This window comes from Bos indicus, chromosome 6 (genome assembly GCF_029378745.1).
Source record: "Bos indicus isolate NIAB-ARS_2022 breed Sahiwal x Tharparkar chromosome 6, NIAB-ARS_B.indTharparkar_mat_pri_1.0, whole genome shotgun sequence".
Classification (NCBI taxonomy): Eukaryota; Metazoa; Chordata; class Mammalia; order Artiodactyla; family Bovidae; genus Bos; species Bos indicus.
This window is the reverse complement of record NC_091765.1, coordinates 87,451,134-87,472,014: the sequence shown is the minus strand read 5'-3', so window position 1 is coordinate 87,472,014 and position 20,881 is coordinate 87,451,134. Positions and strand designations below refer to the sequence as shown.

The window sequence follows — 20,881 nt, the reverse complement described above, 5'->3', positions numbered from 1 at the left end:
TATGTCAAAGTCTAATGCAAGGATAAATAAAATAGCTGAGAAGCTTGTTTGAGAGCCCACTCAAATACATACAGAGATCCCAGGATGGGAGGTCACCAGCATTTGTCCTCATCAGGCTTAAAATTATATAGAAAGGAGCTATTATCTCAAATTTAAATCCTGGATTATCAATAATAAACCCAATACACTTTATAGCTATGAAGCAAGCTTCCTTTTTTTAATCTAGGAGATCAGAGATTAAAGTTTTTTTAGATATGGTGGGCTTGATTGCCTAGAAGTCATTATATCATTAGTAGCATATTTGCAGTTACAGAAGATTTCAGAAAATATTTTTAAGAAACAAAGAAAGAAAATAAAGGGCAAACAAAGGTGAAAAGTGACCAACAGCATGACCAGTAAACATTCTGGGAACTCAGACATTCATCACACAGAAGGATTAAAAAAATACAATTTTCACATTTGTTTAACCAACTTTGGAATTTTACTTCGGAATTTTAGAAAGCCCCTTACATCATCATTGTCACTGTCCAGACTTCCTTTCTTCTTTTTCTTTTTCTTCTCATCCTCCTTCTTTTTCTTGTCCTTTTCTGGAATGACATCATCAAGGAAGCTGAGGTCGTGCTGGGAGAAGAGGTAGTCCATGCCTTTTCTGACAGCTACAAGTGCCAAGATCTGGAAGGACAGATACAAAGGGTAGGAAAGAATGCATGTCAGAGAAGTCTGAGTGAGTATTAATATTGCTCTACCAAAATCAGTAGAAACGTTTTTGTACAAGGCTGAAGTATGACAGAACTTGTCTGGCTTGTATGGATTTATATTAAGTGGACCATAAACATTTTCTTCACAGGGAAAGTTGGTTTACAGAAGTCTTTGGCTGACTTAATTTTGTTCACTGTAATGTATGATCCCCCCATTTGGAATTTCTGTGTGAAAGCATTATTTTTTAAAGCATTTTCTTCCATGTCAGATTTCTAATAAAATAACTAAAGTTTCAAAGGAAAAACAGCTTGCATATGATTGCTAATTGTTCAAAATTAAGCCATTATACAGGTTTTTGAAAGTCAAAAAATGTGTACAATGCACAGTTCACAGAGGCATCTCCAAAATATTAATAATGGGGGAGTATTCTAAAGGAGGTCATCCCTGGGTGTTCTTTGGAAGGAATGATGCTAAAGGTGAAACTCTAGTACTTTGGCCACCTCATGCGAAGAGTTGACTCATTGGAAAAGACTCTGATGCTGGGAGGGATTGGAGGCAGGAGGAGAAGGGGACGACAGAGGATGAAATGGCTGGATGGCATCACCGACTCGATGGACGTGAGTTTGAGTGAACTCCAGGAGATGGTGATGGACAGGGAGGCCTGGCGTGCTGCAATTCATGGGGTCACAAAGAGTCAGACACGACTGAGCGACTTAACTGAACTGAACTGATTTAGTTTACTCAGACCATTTATTCCAATGGGGTGACTTTAATCACCACCTTTAACTGAATATTTACCCTTAGTCAGACACTGTGGTAAACTCTTAGACAATATTTTCTCATTTATTCCCATGACGAACAACCCAAAAGGTAGATGTTAGTATCTCTAATCCAAAAGGAGAGAAAACTGAAGCTTAGGGACATATGAAGGTTATCCAAGATCACAAAGCCAGATAAAGGGAGAATACAAAAGGTCCAGTTTTCTAACTTGAACCCCAGGACTCTTGAGCTCTGTATCTTTGATTTTATGAACTGCTCTTGAAGGTATATTAAAGATGCTTTTGCTCAACAGCAAAATTAATATGCAGTAGGACCTGGAAGTCCTGACTCTGCTTCAAAGTAACAGTTGTCTTTAGATTATGCTCTATGTCAGCCTCTGCATCTCTTAGAGAAATAATAACTTAATTAAAAAGAAAAAAAAAAAGCAAAAAAAAAAAAAAGTAAAGCTACAATAGCATTATTTCCCATACACACAAATTCAATGATGAAGTCAAATACAGAGCTAGCATTTCCTTATGTCCTTCTTCATTTGTGATTCAGAGTTGAACATTAGCTGTTTCACCTTCCTTCACATCATAACATGGCAAGGCGACCCAGACTTACCCTAACACTTAGCATGATACAAATTTGAAGAACTTCAAAAACTAAGCTTAGATCTCCGTTTCTTCTAATTCACTCATTGACCTCTTATAAGCTGCCAAACTGGCCCTCTATTATTTGACCTGAAGTGTGCCTGAAGTGTATTCTGATTGACTCCAATGTAGCAATATTTCAAAAATAACTAATGTCATGTGTACTTGTGTCTCCCATGTGTCAGGCATTATGCTATCCCCTTTATATTCATTGTTGACGCACAGAATAAAACAAAGATGCCATTCTCATTTTACTGATGAGTTAATGGGGGCTCAGGGAAGTTCACGGGTCAGCATGAACCAGAGCCAGTACCTGAACTCAGCTGTTGGACTACAAGGTCCAGCCTAGACAACCAGAGACCCGGGAACCCTAAGTTATAACCCACCAAACTGATTAGGTCAAAACTCAAAAAAAAAAAATGGAACTATCCATAAAAGATACATGTGTCATCAATATTACAATAACTACATGATGCTGGTGTGATCTCATGAGTAGGTTCAATCAGAACAATCCCTACCATGACTGGAAAAATGATAGCAGCCACGGTGGACTTGAGGATCCAGAGCAAGGCTAGACAGAGCACCTGCAGGAAAGTGAACAGGTGCACTCGCCGCAGCGGGACGTGGCGCAGGTAGATAAAGTCAGGCTGATGCTTCAGAGGCATCAGGAGCAGCTTCAGACGATCCATGAACTGGGGAGAAAAGGGAAGGAGAGGACAAGTGCGTTACTTCAAGGGCTGATGCACCAAGTCATTTCTTTCCATCTAACTCACCACTGGTGTTTTATAGTCTATATTTTAGGCAAGCAGGGACCTTGTTAGAGAACACTGGTCAGGAAGAGAAGAAGCATCATCTAACACAGTAAATCAGTACGACTCTTCCGGTTTTTGTTACTTTGCAGGAAAGTTATGCAGCTATAGGACGATATGAGACAAAGTGGCCACTAAAGAATAGTCTCAAAGTCAAATATAAACTCAAGATGTTCATCTCCTGCTTTTTTAAGATCTTGGAGTTTTCCTTTCATTTTATTAAACTTTATTTATTTTTGTTGTGCTGGGTCTTCATTGCTGTGCATGAACTTTCTTGGTTGCAGTGAGCAGTGGCTACTCTCTAGCTGTGGTGCATGGCTTCTCACTGCAGTGGCTTCTCTTGTTGTGGCTTGCCAGCTCTGGAGTACACTCTCAGTGGATGTGGTGTGCAGGCTTAGTTGATCTACGGCATGTGGGATCTTCCCAGAGCAAGGATTGAACCCACGTCTCTTGCACTGGCAGGAAGATTCTTAACCACTGGACCACCAAGGAAGTCCTCAGCTCCTATTTTCTACATGTACTATCTACACCTTAGGAGAAGAGCCTGGGCCTATGCTACTAATAACGTGTTAAAGGAAGATAGCTAACTCATGTGTCTCCCTGTGCCTAAGCTGTCTTATCTGAAAAGAAGAGGCAATGCTATGTATCACATATATTTCAATACTGTTTTAAGGATATAAAAGAAGTATCTGACCTGAAAATGGGAATGCATTGGTATTTTCATAAATTTCACATTATTTATCTATGGCATAACTTAACTAATATATTCAGCAATAAATTACCATTTCGCAGAGAAAAGCCATGTGAATACTGTAGTGACTTTTAGATCACCAACAACTAGATACCTGATCTAGGAAAGGCTATTCCACTGTTACGTATAAACAAGTATTAAAATGACTACTGAACACCTATGTGCCCGGTGTTGTGCTTCAAAGAACAACAGCAAAAGAGACACTGATGTATAGAACAGTCTTTTGGACTCTGTGGGAGAGGGAGAGGGTGGGATGACTTGGGAGAATGGCATTGAAACATGTATAATATCATATATGAAACGAGTCGCCAGTCCAGATTCGATGCACAATACTGGATGCTTGGGGCTGGTGCACTGGGACGACCCAGAGGAATGGTACGGGGAGGGAGGAGGGAGGGGGTTCAGGATGGGGAACACGTGTATACCTGTGGCAGATTCATGTTGATGTATGGCAAAACCAATACAATATTGTAAAGTAATTAACCTCCAATTAAAATAAATAAATTTATATTTTTAAAAAATTTAAAAAAAAGAACAACTGCTCAGTTTACATCAATCATGATAATAATGATGACATTTAAATACCTATCATAGGAATTTTCACGTGGAAGATGCTTACAAAACACCTGCTGAATCGAATGATCATTTAATAAGAACTCTGAAATAATATTTCTACTTTCTCTCTAGAGAAAAGGGAAAAATGTAAAGTAAATAGGCTATTACAATCTTCCCTGAAGTGATTTCCTATTTAAAGAGTTTTCTTCCTTCCTCCGAAGTTATTTTTGACTGATAGGAGCAGTCCCACCTATGAAGATTGAGGTAACAAAATTTTTTACTAACTCTAATTTTGCCAAAAAGGTCTAAAAGAGGAAGAGTTGGGAATTCCCTGGTAAGTCCACGGGTAGTTCTCTGATCTTTCAGTGCAGAGGGCACAGGTTCAATCCCTGGTAGAGGAACTAAGATCCCACAAGCTGCACAGTGTGGCCAAAATAATAAATAAATAAAAATAAAAGAGGGAGAGTCAAGAGAAAAAGTAAAGAGAAATAGCAATAGGGCAACACCACAGTAGAATTTTAAAAATCCACTAGCTGTCCTTTCGGCAAGGGATCTTTTTTCCCCTACTGTTATAAATTCACTGATTTTCTTTCCTTTCTGTTTAACTTAATAAGCTTGTAGCTCCAACCATTGATTACACATCCAGAACACATAAATCAAACTTTTGATCTAGACTGACTTATTTAGGCTGAACAAAAATATGATCTATTTGTTTGAGGACCATGTTTGTTTCATATTTTTCCATTTAAAGTAAGAAAGAATATTTACTATGTTAGGTAAAACTATTTTTACACATTTATACTTCCCAGAAGTTTCATGGACATTCATGAAGTAAACCCACATTCACATCCTTCTAGTCCAGTCTATGAAGAATGACCTCGTATTTTGTAATAAATATACAAATGGTGAAGAACTTGACTCAAAGAACTATAGCCTTTCTCTTTTTGGAGTTCTGGCCACTCTATCGGACTCTAAATTCAAATTAATCTAAATCCAATAAATGAAAACAAGGATTATTACAAAGGGGTTTAAATAAATTCTTACGATGCTCACAGGACATGCAGTCTTTTCCATGAAAACATCACTAAGTGCTAAATAAGGCTACAGTTAACAAGGTGCCAGAAAGCAGAAGTACTTCCAGTTTTCTGGTGCCAATTAAAGTAAACCTCAATTGAAAGACGAAGTCCCTTACAAAATTTTCCTTAATGACTTTTTAAAAAGGGGGGCCAGTTTTACCCAAGATGTGACAAACTGAAATTTCTGACAAAAGTCGCACATTAACCATGTTGACTTGATTCTTTTATTGGTGCAAAACTCTTGGTCTGTGATCTCAGCCACGTGAAAAGCAAATCAAGTAAGAATAGGTTGCTCTTAGTACAGGGTAAAGGCAAATGGATAAATAGTTCCTCAAGCACATTCAAAGGTTAGACTTCCTTCTCAGGAAAGAAGGAAGGAAAGGAGGGAGGGAGGAAGGAAAGAGGGAGGGAGGGAGATCACAGAGAGATTTCTTACTTTCCTAGTCAAAGGGCCTTTAACAGCTTATTTCAAGGATGAATATACATGACAACATTTGTTAACAAATTTACTTTTGTTAATTAAATCAGAAACACAGGTGAATGGTGGAGAAAGTAGAAAATAAATGCATTTTAAAATTTAGCAGTTAAGGATTAGCACTTTTTTCCAATGATCTATTACTGGACTGTTTATACTACTACTAGAAAACGTTAACTGTGTTTAGATTGCTATGGAAAACTTACCTGCACACCATTAAGAGATGCTACCCCCATATACAGGAACACACCATAGAGTACAGGCATGGGAATAAACTAGGATGGGAAAAATGGAAGAAAGTTTAAAAACAAAAATAAACAATAATAATAATAACAGTAAAAGATAAGACTTAGTAACACAGTGACCACTAATCAGTGTGCTTTCCTTATCATTGACAAACTTCTAAACACTTTGTACTAGAAAGAAATAAAGGAGGGTGAAGGAGACTTTCATATTGCATCTGATGCTTGTTTGCACTTTTTAAAAACAATTAGCATGCATGACCTTAAAATGACTTTTTTAATGGAGAAAAAGTCTGTCTCCCTTTCCCCTTAAAAGGAATGACCATGTAAATCAGATGTTTGCATGAACTGTGCAGCAGAAAGAAAGGCAGAGGGTTGCCCCACTCCTGAGACCAAATTTCTGCCCAATAGTCTACTGACTTTTCTCTAAATAATTTTCACCAAGTGAAAATTACAGTATTTATACACCAAATATCAGCTCAGTGTATATATGCCTCTTTCAATTAAGTAAACATCAAACTACTGTCCCCCTTCTTCTTCTTGGGAATATTAAAAGGACTAACTAATGAGAATGCTGCTTGAAAGGAGCATGGAGCATCTGGAAGCAATTAATCACATACACAGATTAATACACATCCTTTAATAATGAATTAATACATTTTCATGCATCAGTTAGCAAGAATTTATACAGTAATGTAAGGGAAGTTCCAATATGTTTGTAACTTTTGTCTATTCCTAAACCTTTGAAATGTTCCTAGCACTGTGAAACAAATCAAATCAGGGATGACTGTTTCTGGGAAGTCTTCTATCCGAACAACAAAAAAGGGTTCTCAAGCTTGGATTTTGAAAAGAAGTTCAAGTTCAGGAGTTCTCAAAGCTCAAATACTAAAACCACAATCAATTAAGTCCAGTCTTACCAAATCTGCACAAAGGAGGCTATTGTAGCCAGAAAACAATATGACTTTAGAGTAATTTTTAAAGAACTATCACATGTATTAAGAAATTGAAGCAAAATGTTTATCAGCCTTTCCTTGTGATTACCTCAAACAGTTCTGTATCTGAGACCCTTTGGAGACTACTAGAGAAATAGGATAGATTCCAAAATAAGTCATAACTGCCAACTGTTATTGATTAGCTATAAAAATGTAAATTTATTATAGAGTAAATATACTGATTTATGAAAACATTCGGAGAAGGCAATGGCACCCCACTCCAGTACTCTTGCCTGGAAACTCCCATGGATGGAGGAGCCTGGTAGGCTGCAGTCCATGGGGTCGCAAAGAGTCGGACACGGGACACGACTGAGCGACTTCACCTTCACTTTTCACTTTCATGCATTGGAGAAGGAAATGGCAACCCACTCCAGTGTTCTTGCCTGGAGAATCCCAGGGACGGGGGAGCCTGTTGGGCTGCCGTCTCTGGGGTCGCAGAGTCAGACACAACTGAAGCGACTTAGCAGCAGCATGAAAACATTATGTGCCTCTTCTAAAAAAGACCAACAATTTTAACATAGCTAATCTGATCTTGAACTCAGAAAACTAAATGACTTCGAAAGTTGAAGGTGGTGGGAAGGGCAGAGTGAGTGGCAGTGAAGCCTTCATACTGTAATATCCAACAGTCACCACAGAGGTGAATGCATCATGTTCCAGACACTTGAGTCTGGACATTGTTTTCATTTTCTTTAGAATGTGTGTGTTTCCATTCCTTATGATGCTTCCATACAAATTTATTTAAAAACAAAATGAAACTAAGGAAAAGACCCTTTCATATTTTTGACTTGTTTTTTTAAATTAAATTTTATTGGCGTATAGTTGTTTTACAATATTGTGCTAGTTTCTGCTATACAGCAAAGTGAATCAGTTATTTGTATATATATTATCACCTCTTTTTATTTTTTGACTTATTGTTTTGTTTTGACTTATTTCTTAATTTTTAAAATATCTTCCACAGACAAGACCACTTCTATTCTTCCTCAATATATGATGATTTCTTATCATGTCATTTCTAATTTCTTGGGAAGAAATGAAAGGTGGAAGGAGAGAAAAGAAGTATATAGTTCATGGGAAACTTGTTAGAAATCCTGCCATAGTTATTTTTTAATCTGGCTTAAAAGAAAGTAATCACAAAGATAATCTTGGATCTTATCCCCACCTGTCACCTAAGCTTAGCTAAGCATTTTCTTGAACGTGGCTCTAATGCCAGAGTGAAGGCAATTTGTGCCTTGAGCCTAGGTCTGTTCTCTCTGAACTGATGATGACACATATTGCCAAATTAATCACAAGATGAAATCAGAAGGTAGCATTAACTCAGAACATGGTATGAGGAGGAAAATAGCTTTAGAGATGATCATGTTTTTTAAAAATTATTCTGTGGTGAAAATAGTACATATGAAGAAGGCTATTAATTTGATTTTTAGCTAAGTTCAATGTGATACAAACGTCTTATTAAATCCATCATTTTCTTATGATAGTGTGGTGTGTCAGTAAAAATCTTTCAGTTTGGAAATTCTGATGAAACATAACAGAATTACTGGGTTAGAGGATATTTTTTTATTGGATTTGATTTATGAGTCATAGCAGAAGGTCAATCCTTAAAAATTCATCACAATATAATATTAATCGCAATAGAAATTTCCCAAAGAAAGGAAAAGAAGAATGTGCTTTAAAAAGATAGGATCCCATTTTAACTACTATGATATGCATAGTAATATCAGGGAGACACTATTACAAAGCAAGACAAGAGAAATTAAAACATAGAACACAAAGTATACTAAATTCACAGGCATATCAAGAAGTATCAAATGATAAAATTATGCCAAAAATCATACAAATAAGCAATCGTACCCAGAATGCCAAAATGCATAATTGTAGATAAATATTATTCTACAATGCTTTCAATAAACATTAAAAATGAAAAAAAATTAAATGCTTGATCCTATCACTAGGTAGAATAATGAAACAGAGATGAGATCAATATTAACATATTCAGACAATGTTACCAATGTTTTCAAATTCTGGTGACATATTCTTCCCTTTGATTTTGATACTGTTAGATTATCCCCATAAGAAAAAAAAATGTAAAAAAGGTAAATGCAATTTTAAAAAAAGGAAGGCAGGGTTTGCAGTTGTCCACAGCACAGATTTCGGTACAAGAATGAGGTCTCCCAGCAGAATCATAGTCAGTGTGTGTGTGTGTATAAAAACGAGAATGAGATCTTTATGAGAGCATGGGCATAGAGGTTAGACAGACCTGGGTTACAATTCTGGTACCTGCCGTTGTGCAACCCAGAGAAAATGATTAACTTCCCCATTCTTCAGTATTCTCATCCATATAGTGCTTATGATAAAGATTTGCTGTTGTTTAGTCACTCAGTCGTGTCCAACCCTTTGTGAGACCCATGGACTGTAGCCCACCAGGCTCCTCTGCTCATGGGATTTCCCAGGCAAGAATATTGGAGCTTCCTTCCCAAGGGATCTTCCTGATCCAAGGATTGAATCCACCTCTCCTTCTTTGGCAGGGAGATTCTTTACTGCTGAGCCACGAGGGAAGCCCCATAACAAAGATTGCATAGCACAGATATTTAGTTCAGGGTCTGGCTCATATAGATATCTGATGAATGCTGTGCTGTGCTGTGCTTAGTTGCTCAGTTGTGTCCAACTCTTTGTGACCCCATGGTCTGTAGCTTGCCAAGTACCTCTGTCCATGGGGATTCTCCAGGCAGGCATACTGGAGTGGGTTGCCATGCCCTCCTCGACGAACGTAGTACTGAAATCATTATCAAGAGGGCTTTTAGTGGCAGGTCGAGAAGCCTACAAGTGCAAAGCAGAGGTTTCTTTGGCTCCTCTGTGGTGGGCCTGACATGGCAGGAGTTTAGGACAGAAGAAGGGCTACAAAGGTCAGAATACGAGACTTGGTTTTATCGAAGTTTTACAATATTGCTTTTTCAACACTAACAACTGTCTTCAGGAACGTGTTATTAAAACAATATCCTTACACCCTTAAGCCTTAAAAATCAACGTAAGGAAGCTGCAGACTTGCAATATGGTCCATAATCACTGAAATTGTGGAGCAAGCTATGATGAAGAAGTTTGTAAAAAGGCTATCTTTCTCTATACTTGAGAGAATTAGATATTGGGTCAGAGAAGCTGGGGAAGATCATCTCAAGGAAAATGAAAGTGAATTGTTCTTTGAGGGCAAATACTGTTTTATCTCAAAGGTGGTACACCCCGTGGTTATGAGATCAGGCTTTGGACTCAGAACTGCCTGAGTTCAAATCTTGGCTCGAACAATTCAAGGACTTTGTGACCTGGCAAGTTACTCATAATTTTTCTTAACTATAAAGTTGATTCAGGAAGGGATAGTTAGGGAATTTTGGATGGATATGTACACACTCTATATTTAAAATGGATAACCAACATGGACCTACTGTATAGCACATGGAACTCTGCTCAATGTTATGTGGCAGCCTCGATGGGAGGAGAGTTTGGGAGAGAACGGATGCATGTCTATATTTGGCTGAATCCCTTTACTGTTTGCCTGAATCAATCACAACATTGTTTGTTAAATGGCTATTCACCAATACAAAATTTAAAAAAAATTTTGAGGTGTTAACAACATAGTAACTGTGTATTATATGCTTGGTGAATAAATTCAATTAAAACCTTTTTTAAGATTAAAAAAATCCTAAGTAAGTATAATTTTGGTAGGTGTTATTGGAGAACTAAATATAAAAAGTCTGTGCAGAGTCCTTAGTCCAAGTCCAAGTTCAATAAATGAGAGCTATGAATACAATCATCTTTATCATCATCTACATTATCACTTCTCCTTGTTTCCCTGTTACTGAGCAGAGTGTACAGCATATAGCAGGAGCTCAACAAATGTTTGTCAAATACCATTTAAATGCTCTCCTCCACATCCTAGATCACTGAACAAATCTGAAGGATAAATTCTGGTCACTCCTCATGTTAAAGATAAACTAATTCAAGCAAAGGCAACAGAAATAGCAGTGAACTTTTCTTGATCTTTATTGCTTTAGGCTTGTCAGAAGAATGGAAAAAGTAAGCTGCAGAAACTGCCTTTCATCTTCTTCCTGCTCTTTGGTCTCCCTGCATCTCCCCATACAGAACACTAGCTTAACATCAGTATTTCCGCTGCAGAAACACAGATCTAAACTGTCTAGCCAGCCTGGGAAGTCGGTTATTCCTGCTTCTAAGCAGTTCTGTACTGAGCCAGTGGTGAGATGTGAAGCATGTACCACTGGTTGCTGGCCAAGGTCAAGGGGTGTCCTCCAGAACTTAAAGCTAGTACATTATGATTCCCTGCATTGCATTCTTCTCTGTAAAAAGACCGAGTGTGGCAAAGAGATCAAAACAGAAGTCATCAGCTTCAAAGTAATCAATGTTCACAGTAAGTCTGTCTACATAGGCATGGGGAACGACTACCCAGACTATTTAATGCATGGCAGAAAATACAGCTAGCATCATCGGAGGTCACCAAACCTGTGAGGGATCCTGGGAGTTGGGAGGAAAGTTGGGAGGAAATTTTTAAAACTCACATGTTTCTGTTTCATTCATTTGATCTGCCTTTCAAAGGCAGCTCTTTGAAGTAAAACCATTCCTTAAAGTTGTCATGTGTTTTGTTAAAACACATGGTTATATAGATACATAGTCACATTGCCTCCTCCAAGTTAGGTGCTAATACCACTTTCTAAGTGACTTCTGAGGTTAATTGTTAATCTTGACTTTTCTCAGTCATAACTTAGGTTTCAGTTAAACTACTCTCAACATCTGTTTCTTCCTGTGTTGACTTTTCAAATGAGCTAACAAGGTTCCTGTAGTGAAATGCATGCACCTTAGCAAACTTCAGTGCTAAGGGCACCTGATCTGAAACTGGCTGACCTGTTCAGATGTGGTTCCTGAAGTAAGGAACAGCCTCACTAACTGAAGTAATGAACTGCAATAGTCAATGCTAGACTATTGAACCCTTGTTTTTAAATCTACATTTCCTACAATACGTTGGAAACTATATTAACAAGACAATTTCATTTCCCAGATCTTGGGCAAAATTTTGCCTGGCACAAATGATTGTTGAACTCCTTTTTTCACTTTTCACTGATTCTCATATTGACTCCTTTGTACTGACCCAAAGTTGCCAGGTGGAAATAGCCACAATTGTCACCCTGTTTATTTAACCTATATGCAGAGTACATCATGAGAAACGCTGGACTGGAAGAAATACAAACTGGAATCAAGATTGCCAGGAGAAATATCAATAACCTCAGATATGCAGATGACACCACCCTTATGGCAGAAAGTGAAGAGGAACTCAAAAGCCTCTTGATGAAAGTGAAAGTGGAGACTGAAAAAGTTGGCTTTAGCTCAACATTCAGAAAATGAAGATCATGGCATCCGGTCCCACCACTTCATGGGAAATAGATGGGAAAACAGTGGAAACAGTGTCAGACTTTATTTTTCTGGACTCCAAAATCACTACAGATGGTGACTGCAGCCATGAAATTAAAAGACACTTACTCCTTGGAAGGAAAGTTATGACCAACCTAGATAGCATATTCAAAAGCAGAGACATTACTTTGCCAACAAAGGTTCGTCTAGTCAAGGCTATGGTTTTTCCTGTGGTCATGTATGGATGTGAGAGTTGAACTGTGAAGAATGCTGAGCGCCAAAGAATTGCTGCTTTTGAACTGTGGTGTTGGAAAAGACTCTTGAGAGTCCCTTGGACTGCAAGGAGATCCAAGCAGTCCATTCTGAAGGAGATCAGCCCTGGGATTTCTTTGGAAGGAATGATGCTAAAGCTGAAACTCCAGTACTTTGTCTACTTCATGCGAAGAGGTGACTCACTGGAAAAGACTCTGATGCTGGGTGGGATTAGGGGCAGGAGGAGAAGGGGATGACAGAGGATGAGATGGCTGGATGGCATCACTGACTCGATGGACGTGAGTCTGAGTGAACTCTGGAAGTTGGTGATGGACAGGGAGGACTGGCGTGCTGCGATTCATGAGGTCGCAAAGAGTCAGACAAGACTGAGCGACTGATCTGATCTGATCTTATCTGATGGATACTAGTACCCGAATGAGGGGGAGCCAGAACATGAGTACTTAAAGAAGGTCAAAGGAAAAGCAAGCTTATGCTCAGTGATCCCTTATACCTATATCACTCCTTTCTCTGCATTGTAATCTGTTCCTGTAGATAGTAACATGTTTTACAAACCAGGAGCAAAAAGAATCAGCATAAAATGAAGAAATAAAGTTCTTTCAGCTTTAACGTCTCTACAGCCATATTTGGGTGAGAAAAGAGTTAGGAAGAGACCCTGCATTTCTTCCTAAAAATAGCAGTTTATACACTGTTCTCTGTGTCCCTTTGGAATCAGGCATGATTACTCAGTTGACAGATTCTCCAAGATAAAGCCAATCTGCTATAACAAACAAAAAAATTTAAACACATCTGACTTTTTTGAGTTAGGATTTTATACTGCATTCATGAAAAGAAATTATATAAAAATAAAAGAAAAAAGAGTGGGTGGTGATGAGTACATAGGAACTGACGGGAACATTTTGACTTATTTTCACTAGTGGCTACGTACTAACAGATCCTAGAAAAGAAACTCTGCAGATGTGTCATATGATGCGAGTCCACCTTCAGGGGTTCCAGGGGCAAGTTCCTAGTACAGCCTTCCACAACTTGAGGCTTCAGTGATCTAAGAGCTGACCTGTCCACATGACCATATCCATTGGCCATGTGGGAAAAACCTGTCATTAGACTTTCCACCGGCTGATGTGCTGGGGTCTACGGGGCGACAGAGGACACACAGCACTTCAGCAGAGAATTTGATGCTATGAAACTCACAACAACTCAAATCTCCCCCACAACTTGCTCTGCACTGGCAAAGTGACAATAGATTTCCCTCTGTCCCCACAGAACATAAGACCTGCCCTTTTTTACGGTCCTCTGTTATGTAACCAGAAACAAATTCCCTGCAGTTACTTTTACTTCCCCACACAGTACATGAGATACATATTCCTTCATCATTCCAGTCAAAAATTAATTACACGAGTTAACTGATATTGTGGAAATAAAAGGCAAAAGAGGAAAACTTAAGTATTTTACTGTTTACAAACTGTTTTGTGCATATTGTATGCATTAATCTAATTATTCCGAAGGTAAAGTCAGTCCTGGCAACCCACTCCAGTACTCTTGCCTGGAGAATCCCATGGATGCAGGAGCCTGGTAGGCTGCATGCAGTCCATGGGGTTGCTAAGAGTAGGACACGACTGAGCTACTTCATTTCACTTTTCACTTTCATGCATTGGAGAGGGAAATGGCAACCCACTCCAGTGTTCTTGCCTGGAGAATCCCAGGGACGGCAGAGCCTGGTGGGCTGCCGTCTGTGGGGTAGCACAGAGTCGGACATGACTGAAGCGACTTAGCAGCAGCTAAGTCCGTCCTAGCTTTGAGATCATATTTCTACGTTCCACGAATTCATCTAGTTGGCAATTGTCATATAAATGTGTGAACTTGAAAGAAATGAAGTTTTGCCTTTCCCTGTACTTCTGTATTGTTTGAATTCTTTACAAGAATGCACTGTTTCATTACTTGTATAATTAAATAAGCATTTAAAAAACCTTTTTAAAAATTAGAATTGTTTAAAAGCAAACAAAAATTTTCAGAGAAAAATTTGGAAGGATACTGCTAACAGTGGTTATTGACAGCTATTATTAGGTCCATAGGTGATATTCATGCTTTGTACTGTAATGCCAAGCATAAGATACAAATTATCAATCACTGGCAAGTACTGTTTCTATAATAAAAAAGAATAAAACATTTGTGTTGCAAAAGAAAACGGGAAACCTTATGTTTTATATATATATATATTTAGTACCATCTCCACTTCTAAATAGGCTTTTTAGTACCATCTCCACTTCACATACAGTTTATATTTATCTGTTAAAGAGACATTCACCCCATCAATCAAACCTGCATATTGACCCTAACTTTCTAAATAACCTATCATTTTTATTCCTCAAAAGTTCATTTCTAAAGTTTTCCAGTTATAAATCAGTAATTTCAGTCTCTCTTTGTGGACATTAGGCCTTGTGATTTGAAGAAAACAGAAACAGTCAGCAATCATTAAGAATAAGAGAACAATTACAAAATAATCATCCTGAGTCATTCATGTTATCCAGGAGTCTAATGTGGGAAGGGAGGGTATGATTTAAAGACAAGTAAATGGGAAGTGATGGGAGGAAAAGATGCAGAGAGACCAGGAGAGTGAAAAATGTTGGGAGTGGAGTTCAGGTAGTAAGTGAACTATATGAAACTGCCCTAGCCATAGGTCAAAAAATTTGAATAGTGGTAATTTAATATGGTTCAACCAAACTACTACAATAATAATAATAGAAGGAATGAAGGAGTGAGGAGATCAAGATGAAAGGTTTTAAAGTCTTCATTCTACCTGATCCCTGCTTCATTCAGTGTGTTATGCATGTGGTAAGAAACTCGCTGATACTTCCTGGAGAATTCTACTCTTCACATACCCAGTTATCTGTCAGTATTCTGAGAAGGAGGACAAGGCGAGTATTTTATATATTTACCTTCAAGATGGGAGCCATAAAGACTGACAGACCAGTCAGAATAAACACAAGGGTTCCAGTGACTCTTTGTTCCCTGAAACCAAATCAAAAGATTACCAATCTACCTCTTGTTTTCATAAACATGCTCTTGTCTTTTCACCTTCAAAAAAAAAAAAAAGACTCTACATTGACCAAATCGATATTTCACAAAGGTGTGGATATCATATGCAATTAACACCTCAAGGACAGCTTATAGGCTCAATAGAACTATAAAATTCTCTTAAAACTAGTGCAGTGTGTGATCTGAATTCATCAAGGGAAAAAAGTAATTCTGCTAAATCCTTTGTCTTTTTAGAATCAGGGTTTAAAAATCACTTGCTCTTGGTCAGTTACTGACCTATATGAAACCCTTATTTTTAAAACAAGTTGTACCATTATATAATTACACCTTCCTTCACAGGAGACAGTTATTACATTGCCCCACATTCTAATTAACATCAGCTCAGGGAATTTCCCAAATGCAATAAATCCCATCAGTCTCATTTCCAAATCAACCAACAACAAAAGTAATTTTTAACAAATATGATTCCCATACAACAACCCCCTCCCCCAGCTCCCAAAAAAGAATCACCCACTGTTGTGGCGTGGGAACTGCTGGCCCGGTCATGTGAGCTAGTCACTCGAGCACTTAGGAGCAGAGTCCATTGTGAAAAATACACAGTAGAGTATAAAGGTCTCATAAAAGCCCTTCATGGCTACCCAGATTGAACAGCTGGAGGTCAAGGTTTCTCAGTGCTTATGAGACAGAAAATTAAGTGGAAAATAAGAATTCCTTTCCTTTCATAGAATCTTGAAAGTCATAAGCAGACTCAAGAGTTTTAGAAAGTCTCAACAGAGCTGAAAAATGAAAGGCTTTAGCCTTTAGTTATGATTGTGATATGGTACACACCACAGCTCCAAAATTACCTGCATGTTGAAGAAACTGAATGACCTGTTTGAGTTTTTACTCTGCACCCTTTAGCTCTTTGCTAATCAAAGGAAATGTATGTAACATGAGAAGTGAACTCAAGAAATTGTTGAAGACTCTCTTTCAAATGAAAACTTAGTCCTTTCTAGAATAGCAAGTCCAGAATAAATCATTCATCACCAGTCCTTTCTCCTCCACATTGGCCCATCTCCTGCCTGACACATAGATGTGTGAATGGCATGGTTTGTAGAGCCATTTTTTTTTTTTTCTGATTTAACATACCTCACTCCTAGGAACTTGGGCTGTTCTCCAGGTGCAGAAGTCTCTGTCTCCATCTTCAAACTGTCGATGTGAGCGATGGAGATGACAGTAGCAGCCACATACCACGGAAGGGCCATGAAGGAGCACACCACCATGAGGATGGCCACCCAAAAGAGATCCAGGTGATATCCAGCTCCTTTCTGCAGCAAGAGGTAACAATCCAGATAGGAGTTAAGATTACCAAAAGTAACCAATGCACTCTGCTTGGAATACGTATCTACCGAAAGGTGAGCTCCTTGAATGAAGCTTCATCTTCCTCATGCTATCCCTCAATAATTAAATGCAAAGCTGTCACATGATATACATCCTTGAGCTTGCTTGTTTATTGTTAATTATCCTCTCTGCATCCAATCACATAATTGGAACAATAGAAATGTACAACTACCTTGAAGAGTTACTGAGATCCTCTAATAAAGTAACTGAGACAAAGTTTCTTGTGGGAGCATAAATGGTAGTGATGGGTATAGAGTAGGAGCTCAATAAATGATGATAGCAGCAATAGTGATACTGGTTTTTAACATAAGCACAATAAGCTCCTTAGAAACAGATGCAATGCATTCTTTGCTTGACTATTTAGCAGTATGCTGTTCACTCAGAGAGTACTCAGCACATGTAGACTAGAGATCTGAAAGCAACCTTAAGAAAAGCAACCTTGGCACTTTATGTGGAATCTCAAAAAAATGATATAACAACTTATTTACATGACAAAAATAGACTCACAGACACAGAAGACAAATTTATGGTTACCAAAGGAAAAATGGGAGTTGGGAATTAGGAGTTTGGGATTAACATAAACACAGTAATATATATAAAGTAGATAACCAACAGTGGCTGACTATATAGCACAAATAATGAATCTTAAAAAGAAAAAAATTTGTATATATATTTAAAAATATATAATATGAAAAACTGAATCACTGCTGAACACTTAAAGCTAATACAACATTGTAAATCAACTATACTTCAATTGAAAAATAAAGACAAAAAAGTATATAAAAGACCATTTCTCACCTTTCATAGTACAAGAAAATAATGGTTTAACAACCTATGAAACATTACACTTAAGGTAATTATACCCCCTCAATAAGAACAGGCTGATTTCAAACACTGCCAGAGAGTCACAATAACATTTACTGACTGGAAGAGCAGACGATGTAACAAAAGGTCTAGCTCTTTTACTCACTAAATAAATATTGTTAAATGTGTCCACGATGTTATTCTATGATTATATTTCTCTGCTCTGTTTGTGAAGAAATCAAACGCCGAACCCCCCTATGGAGCCTGAGAAAACAGAGCAGTCCATTTTCACAGCATGGGAGCAGCAGCGCCCAAAGCCAGTGTGTGAGCAACCTGAGGGAATGGAGAGGCTGACTGTAAAAAATGAGAGTGGGCTTTACACTGGGAACCCGGTGACTGCTATCGTTCAGATCCTGTTACATTATTCCGAACACTACTCTCTTCTCACCGAAATGCCAAGATTTTACCCCTGGCTTGCACCCATGGGTCTAATGTTCTCAGAGAACTCATCACAGGGAAGGGTAACTGACCCAAGAAAGAAAAGCATATTTTTACTTTGTCCAGGTTTAGCTAAGAAAGAAAGCCTCCTTGAGAGACAAATAGGGTAATATTATTCATAAAACCAGTTCATTGCAGTACAAAGCATAAGGGTTTGAACTGGGAATAGTTTAAGGTAGGGGAGAGGAGGGCAAGGTAGTGACTAATGAGGTGAATATATGCTACATCTGGGGGTCTCAGTCATTCACTCTGTCAACAAACTCTGACTGCCAACTTATGAACAGACACAGGCTTAGGTGTTGATGACATATTTGCAAATAAACCAGACAAAAATTCCTGCACTAGTGGAGTTTCCATTCTACTGAAGGAGACACCAGTAAACAACATAAACAAGTAATCTATACAGTATCTAAAACAGTGGAAAGCACTAAGGAGAACTGAAGTTGGATTTGGAGGCTGAATACTGCGGGAAGCCACTGTAGTGTTTTAAAGCAAAGAATGACATGACTTGCTTACGTTCTGAATGCCAGGGCTGCTGTGTTAGGAGCAGACAGAAGAGAACAGTAAGCATGAAGAGGCTGCTGCCATGACCCCAAGCGACTGTCATGGTTAGAATCAGGGGGGCACCAGTGAACAGAGTAAAAGCTGGGTGCATTCTGGCTTTATATTGAGGTGGAACATAGAGGATTTGCTGACTTCTGCCTGTGGGTGTGTTGGCCATTCACAATCTGGCTTCTGTTCACATCATCAGCCTCATCTTTGACCTCTCTCCTACTTGGATCTTACAGCCACTTTCAACCAATTCCTCAAATATGTCTTACTGATGCCTTTGGCGTCTTTGACATCCCTCCCTAGAAAAGTCTATATTCTTCCCTTGGCTCAGTCCTACTCATTCTTAAGACTTAAATGGTTCCCTGTTAATTTATGCTTTCCTCTATCATGGCATTCATCATGCTGTTTTGAAATTGTAGGTGTGTTTATTTGTCTTTGATATTTGACTATAAGTAACATGAGGAACTGGACTGCATCCTGAATACCTAAGCAGAGAACATGATGTATAGTCAATGCTCAACTGAAGTTTATTAAAAAGTGAATGACAAGTAGAATGTGTACATTCTTTTGAGTGGCAAATATAAACTCTTAGTTAGCAATACAAAAAATTAAAACTTACTTGCTGATTGGCATAAATGTGAACCTTTTGTTGGGATAAGGGGAAGGTGGAAAACATCTGGAAATATCACATAGCTACACGTTTTATTTAGACTAAATCACTCAAGACTATATTAGGAGTACCAACATGGTAATTGATGGGCAGAATATCTTGTCACCATGGAAACTGTAATAACCTAAGAATGTACACACTGGGTCAAATGAATAGTGGTTGCAGAAAAAGTCATGGAGGTGAGCTGCCCCCATGCTTTCTCTCTCTCCCCTTTTAAATCAAGCCAGCTTCTTAACCTTTTTTTTAAAGAAAGAAAATTATTTATTTTTGGCTGTGCTGGGTCTTCATTGCTTTGCATGGGCTTTCTCTAGTTGTGACATGCAGGGGCTAACTCTTGAGTTGGAGTACATGGGCTTCTCATTGCAGTGGCTTATCTTATTGAGTGGCCTGGGCTCTAGAGTGTGGGCTCAGTGGCTGTGGCACATGGGCTTAGCTGCCCCTCGGCATGTGGCATCTTCCCAGATCAGGGATCACACCAGGAATCTCAACAGGTGGATTCTCGACCACTGAACCACCAGGGAAGTCCCTCCATGGTTTCTTAAACTATTTCAAGTAAAACAAGTCTGAACTAGATATCCAAGAGACGAGCAAAAAGGAACCACATAATACTAAAGAGGGTGGAATGAGAACTGTAGAAAGTAGAATACAAAGGTAACTGCAAAACCACCAGAACAAATAAAAGTTCTGGGACAAAGTAATTATAGATACATAATTACCCTGCCTCTTGACATCACCCCCTTCAAAAAGTCTTCTTTTCCCTCAACCAGGTGAGAGTACCTGATGCTCTTAAAAGGAAGGGAAAACCATCAACTTGACCCGAAGGCCCTACCTGGTTTGTTTCCACATTGTTCTCTCTCCAGGCCCAACCCTCCTTCTTTCACTGCAGCCACACTCAATTATTTAAGTCATTCATTCTCAGCAGGTTACCGGCTCTGTAAAGCCTGTTCCTACATAATGAGTCCTGTGCCCTCCTGTGTTCCTCTTACTACCCAGGCTCGCTCAGCTAATCCTACTGATGACGTGTGAGATCTCAGTGTAAGTGCTGCTACCTTGGAACTCTCAGTACCTCTGGACTGGATCAAACCCTCTCTTACAGACTCTTCAAGCACCCTCCCCTTCTTTCATACTTCTCTGCAATGCTACAATGTGATTGATTATTGGAATGACACATCTCTCCCTCAGGGACAAGAAGATCCATGAGGACAGGAACCATATGCAAAGTTTTCTCTACTACTGAAACTCCAGCACGTG

General features: G+C 38.6%; 1 protein-coding gene across 4 annotated transcripts in view; it reads right to left on the bottom strand.

Annotated features, from left to right (window-relative positions):
• Nucleotides 1-20,881, bottom strand: part of SLC4A4 (solute carrier family 4 member 4) — a 363,818-nt gene that overhangs the window by 11,304 nt on the left and 331,633 nt on the right. For all 4 annotated transcript variants that reach the window (XM_070791561.1, XM_070791562.1, XM_019962896.2 and 1 more), the window contains exons 19-23: nt 16,855-17,033; nt 15,627-15,699; nt 5,984-6,052; nt 2,630-2,803; nt 511-672 (exon numbers count right to left, since the gene is read on the bottom strand). In XM_070791561.1, the coding sequence (XP_070647662.1) occupies nt 511-672; nt 2,630-2,803; nt 5,984-6,052; nt 15,627-15,699; nt 16,855-17,033 (657 nt within the window). The remainder of the gene's footprint in view (nt 1-510; nt 673-2,629; nt 2,804-5,983; nt 6,053-15,626; nt 15,700-16,854; nt 17,034-20,881) is intronic.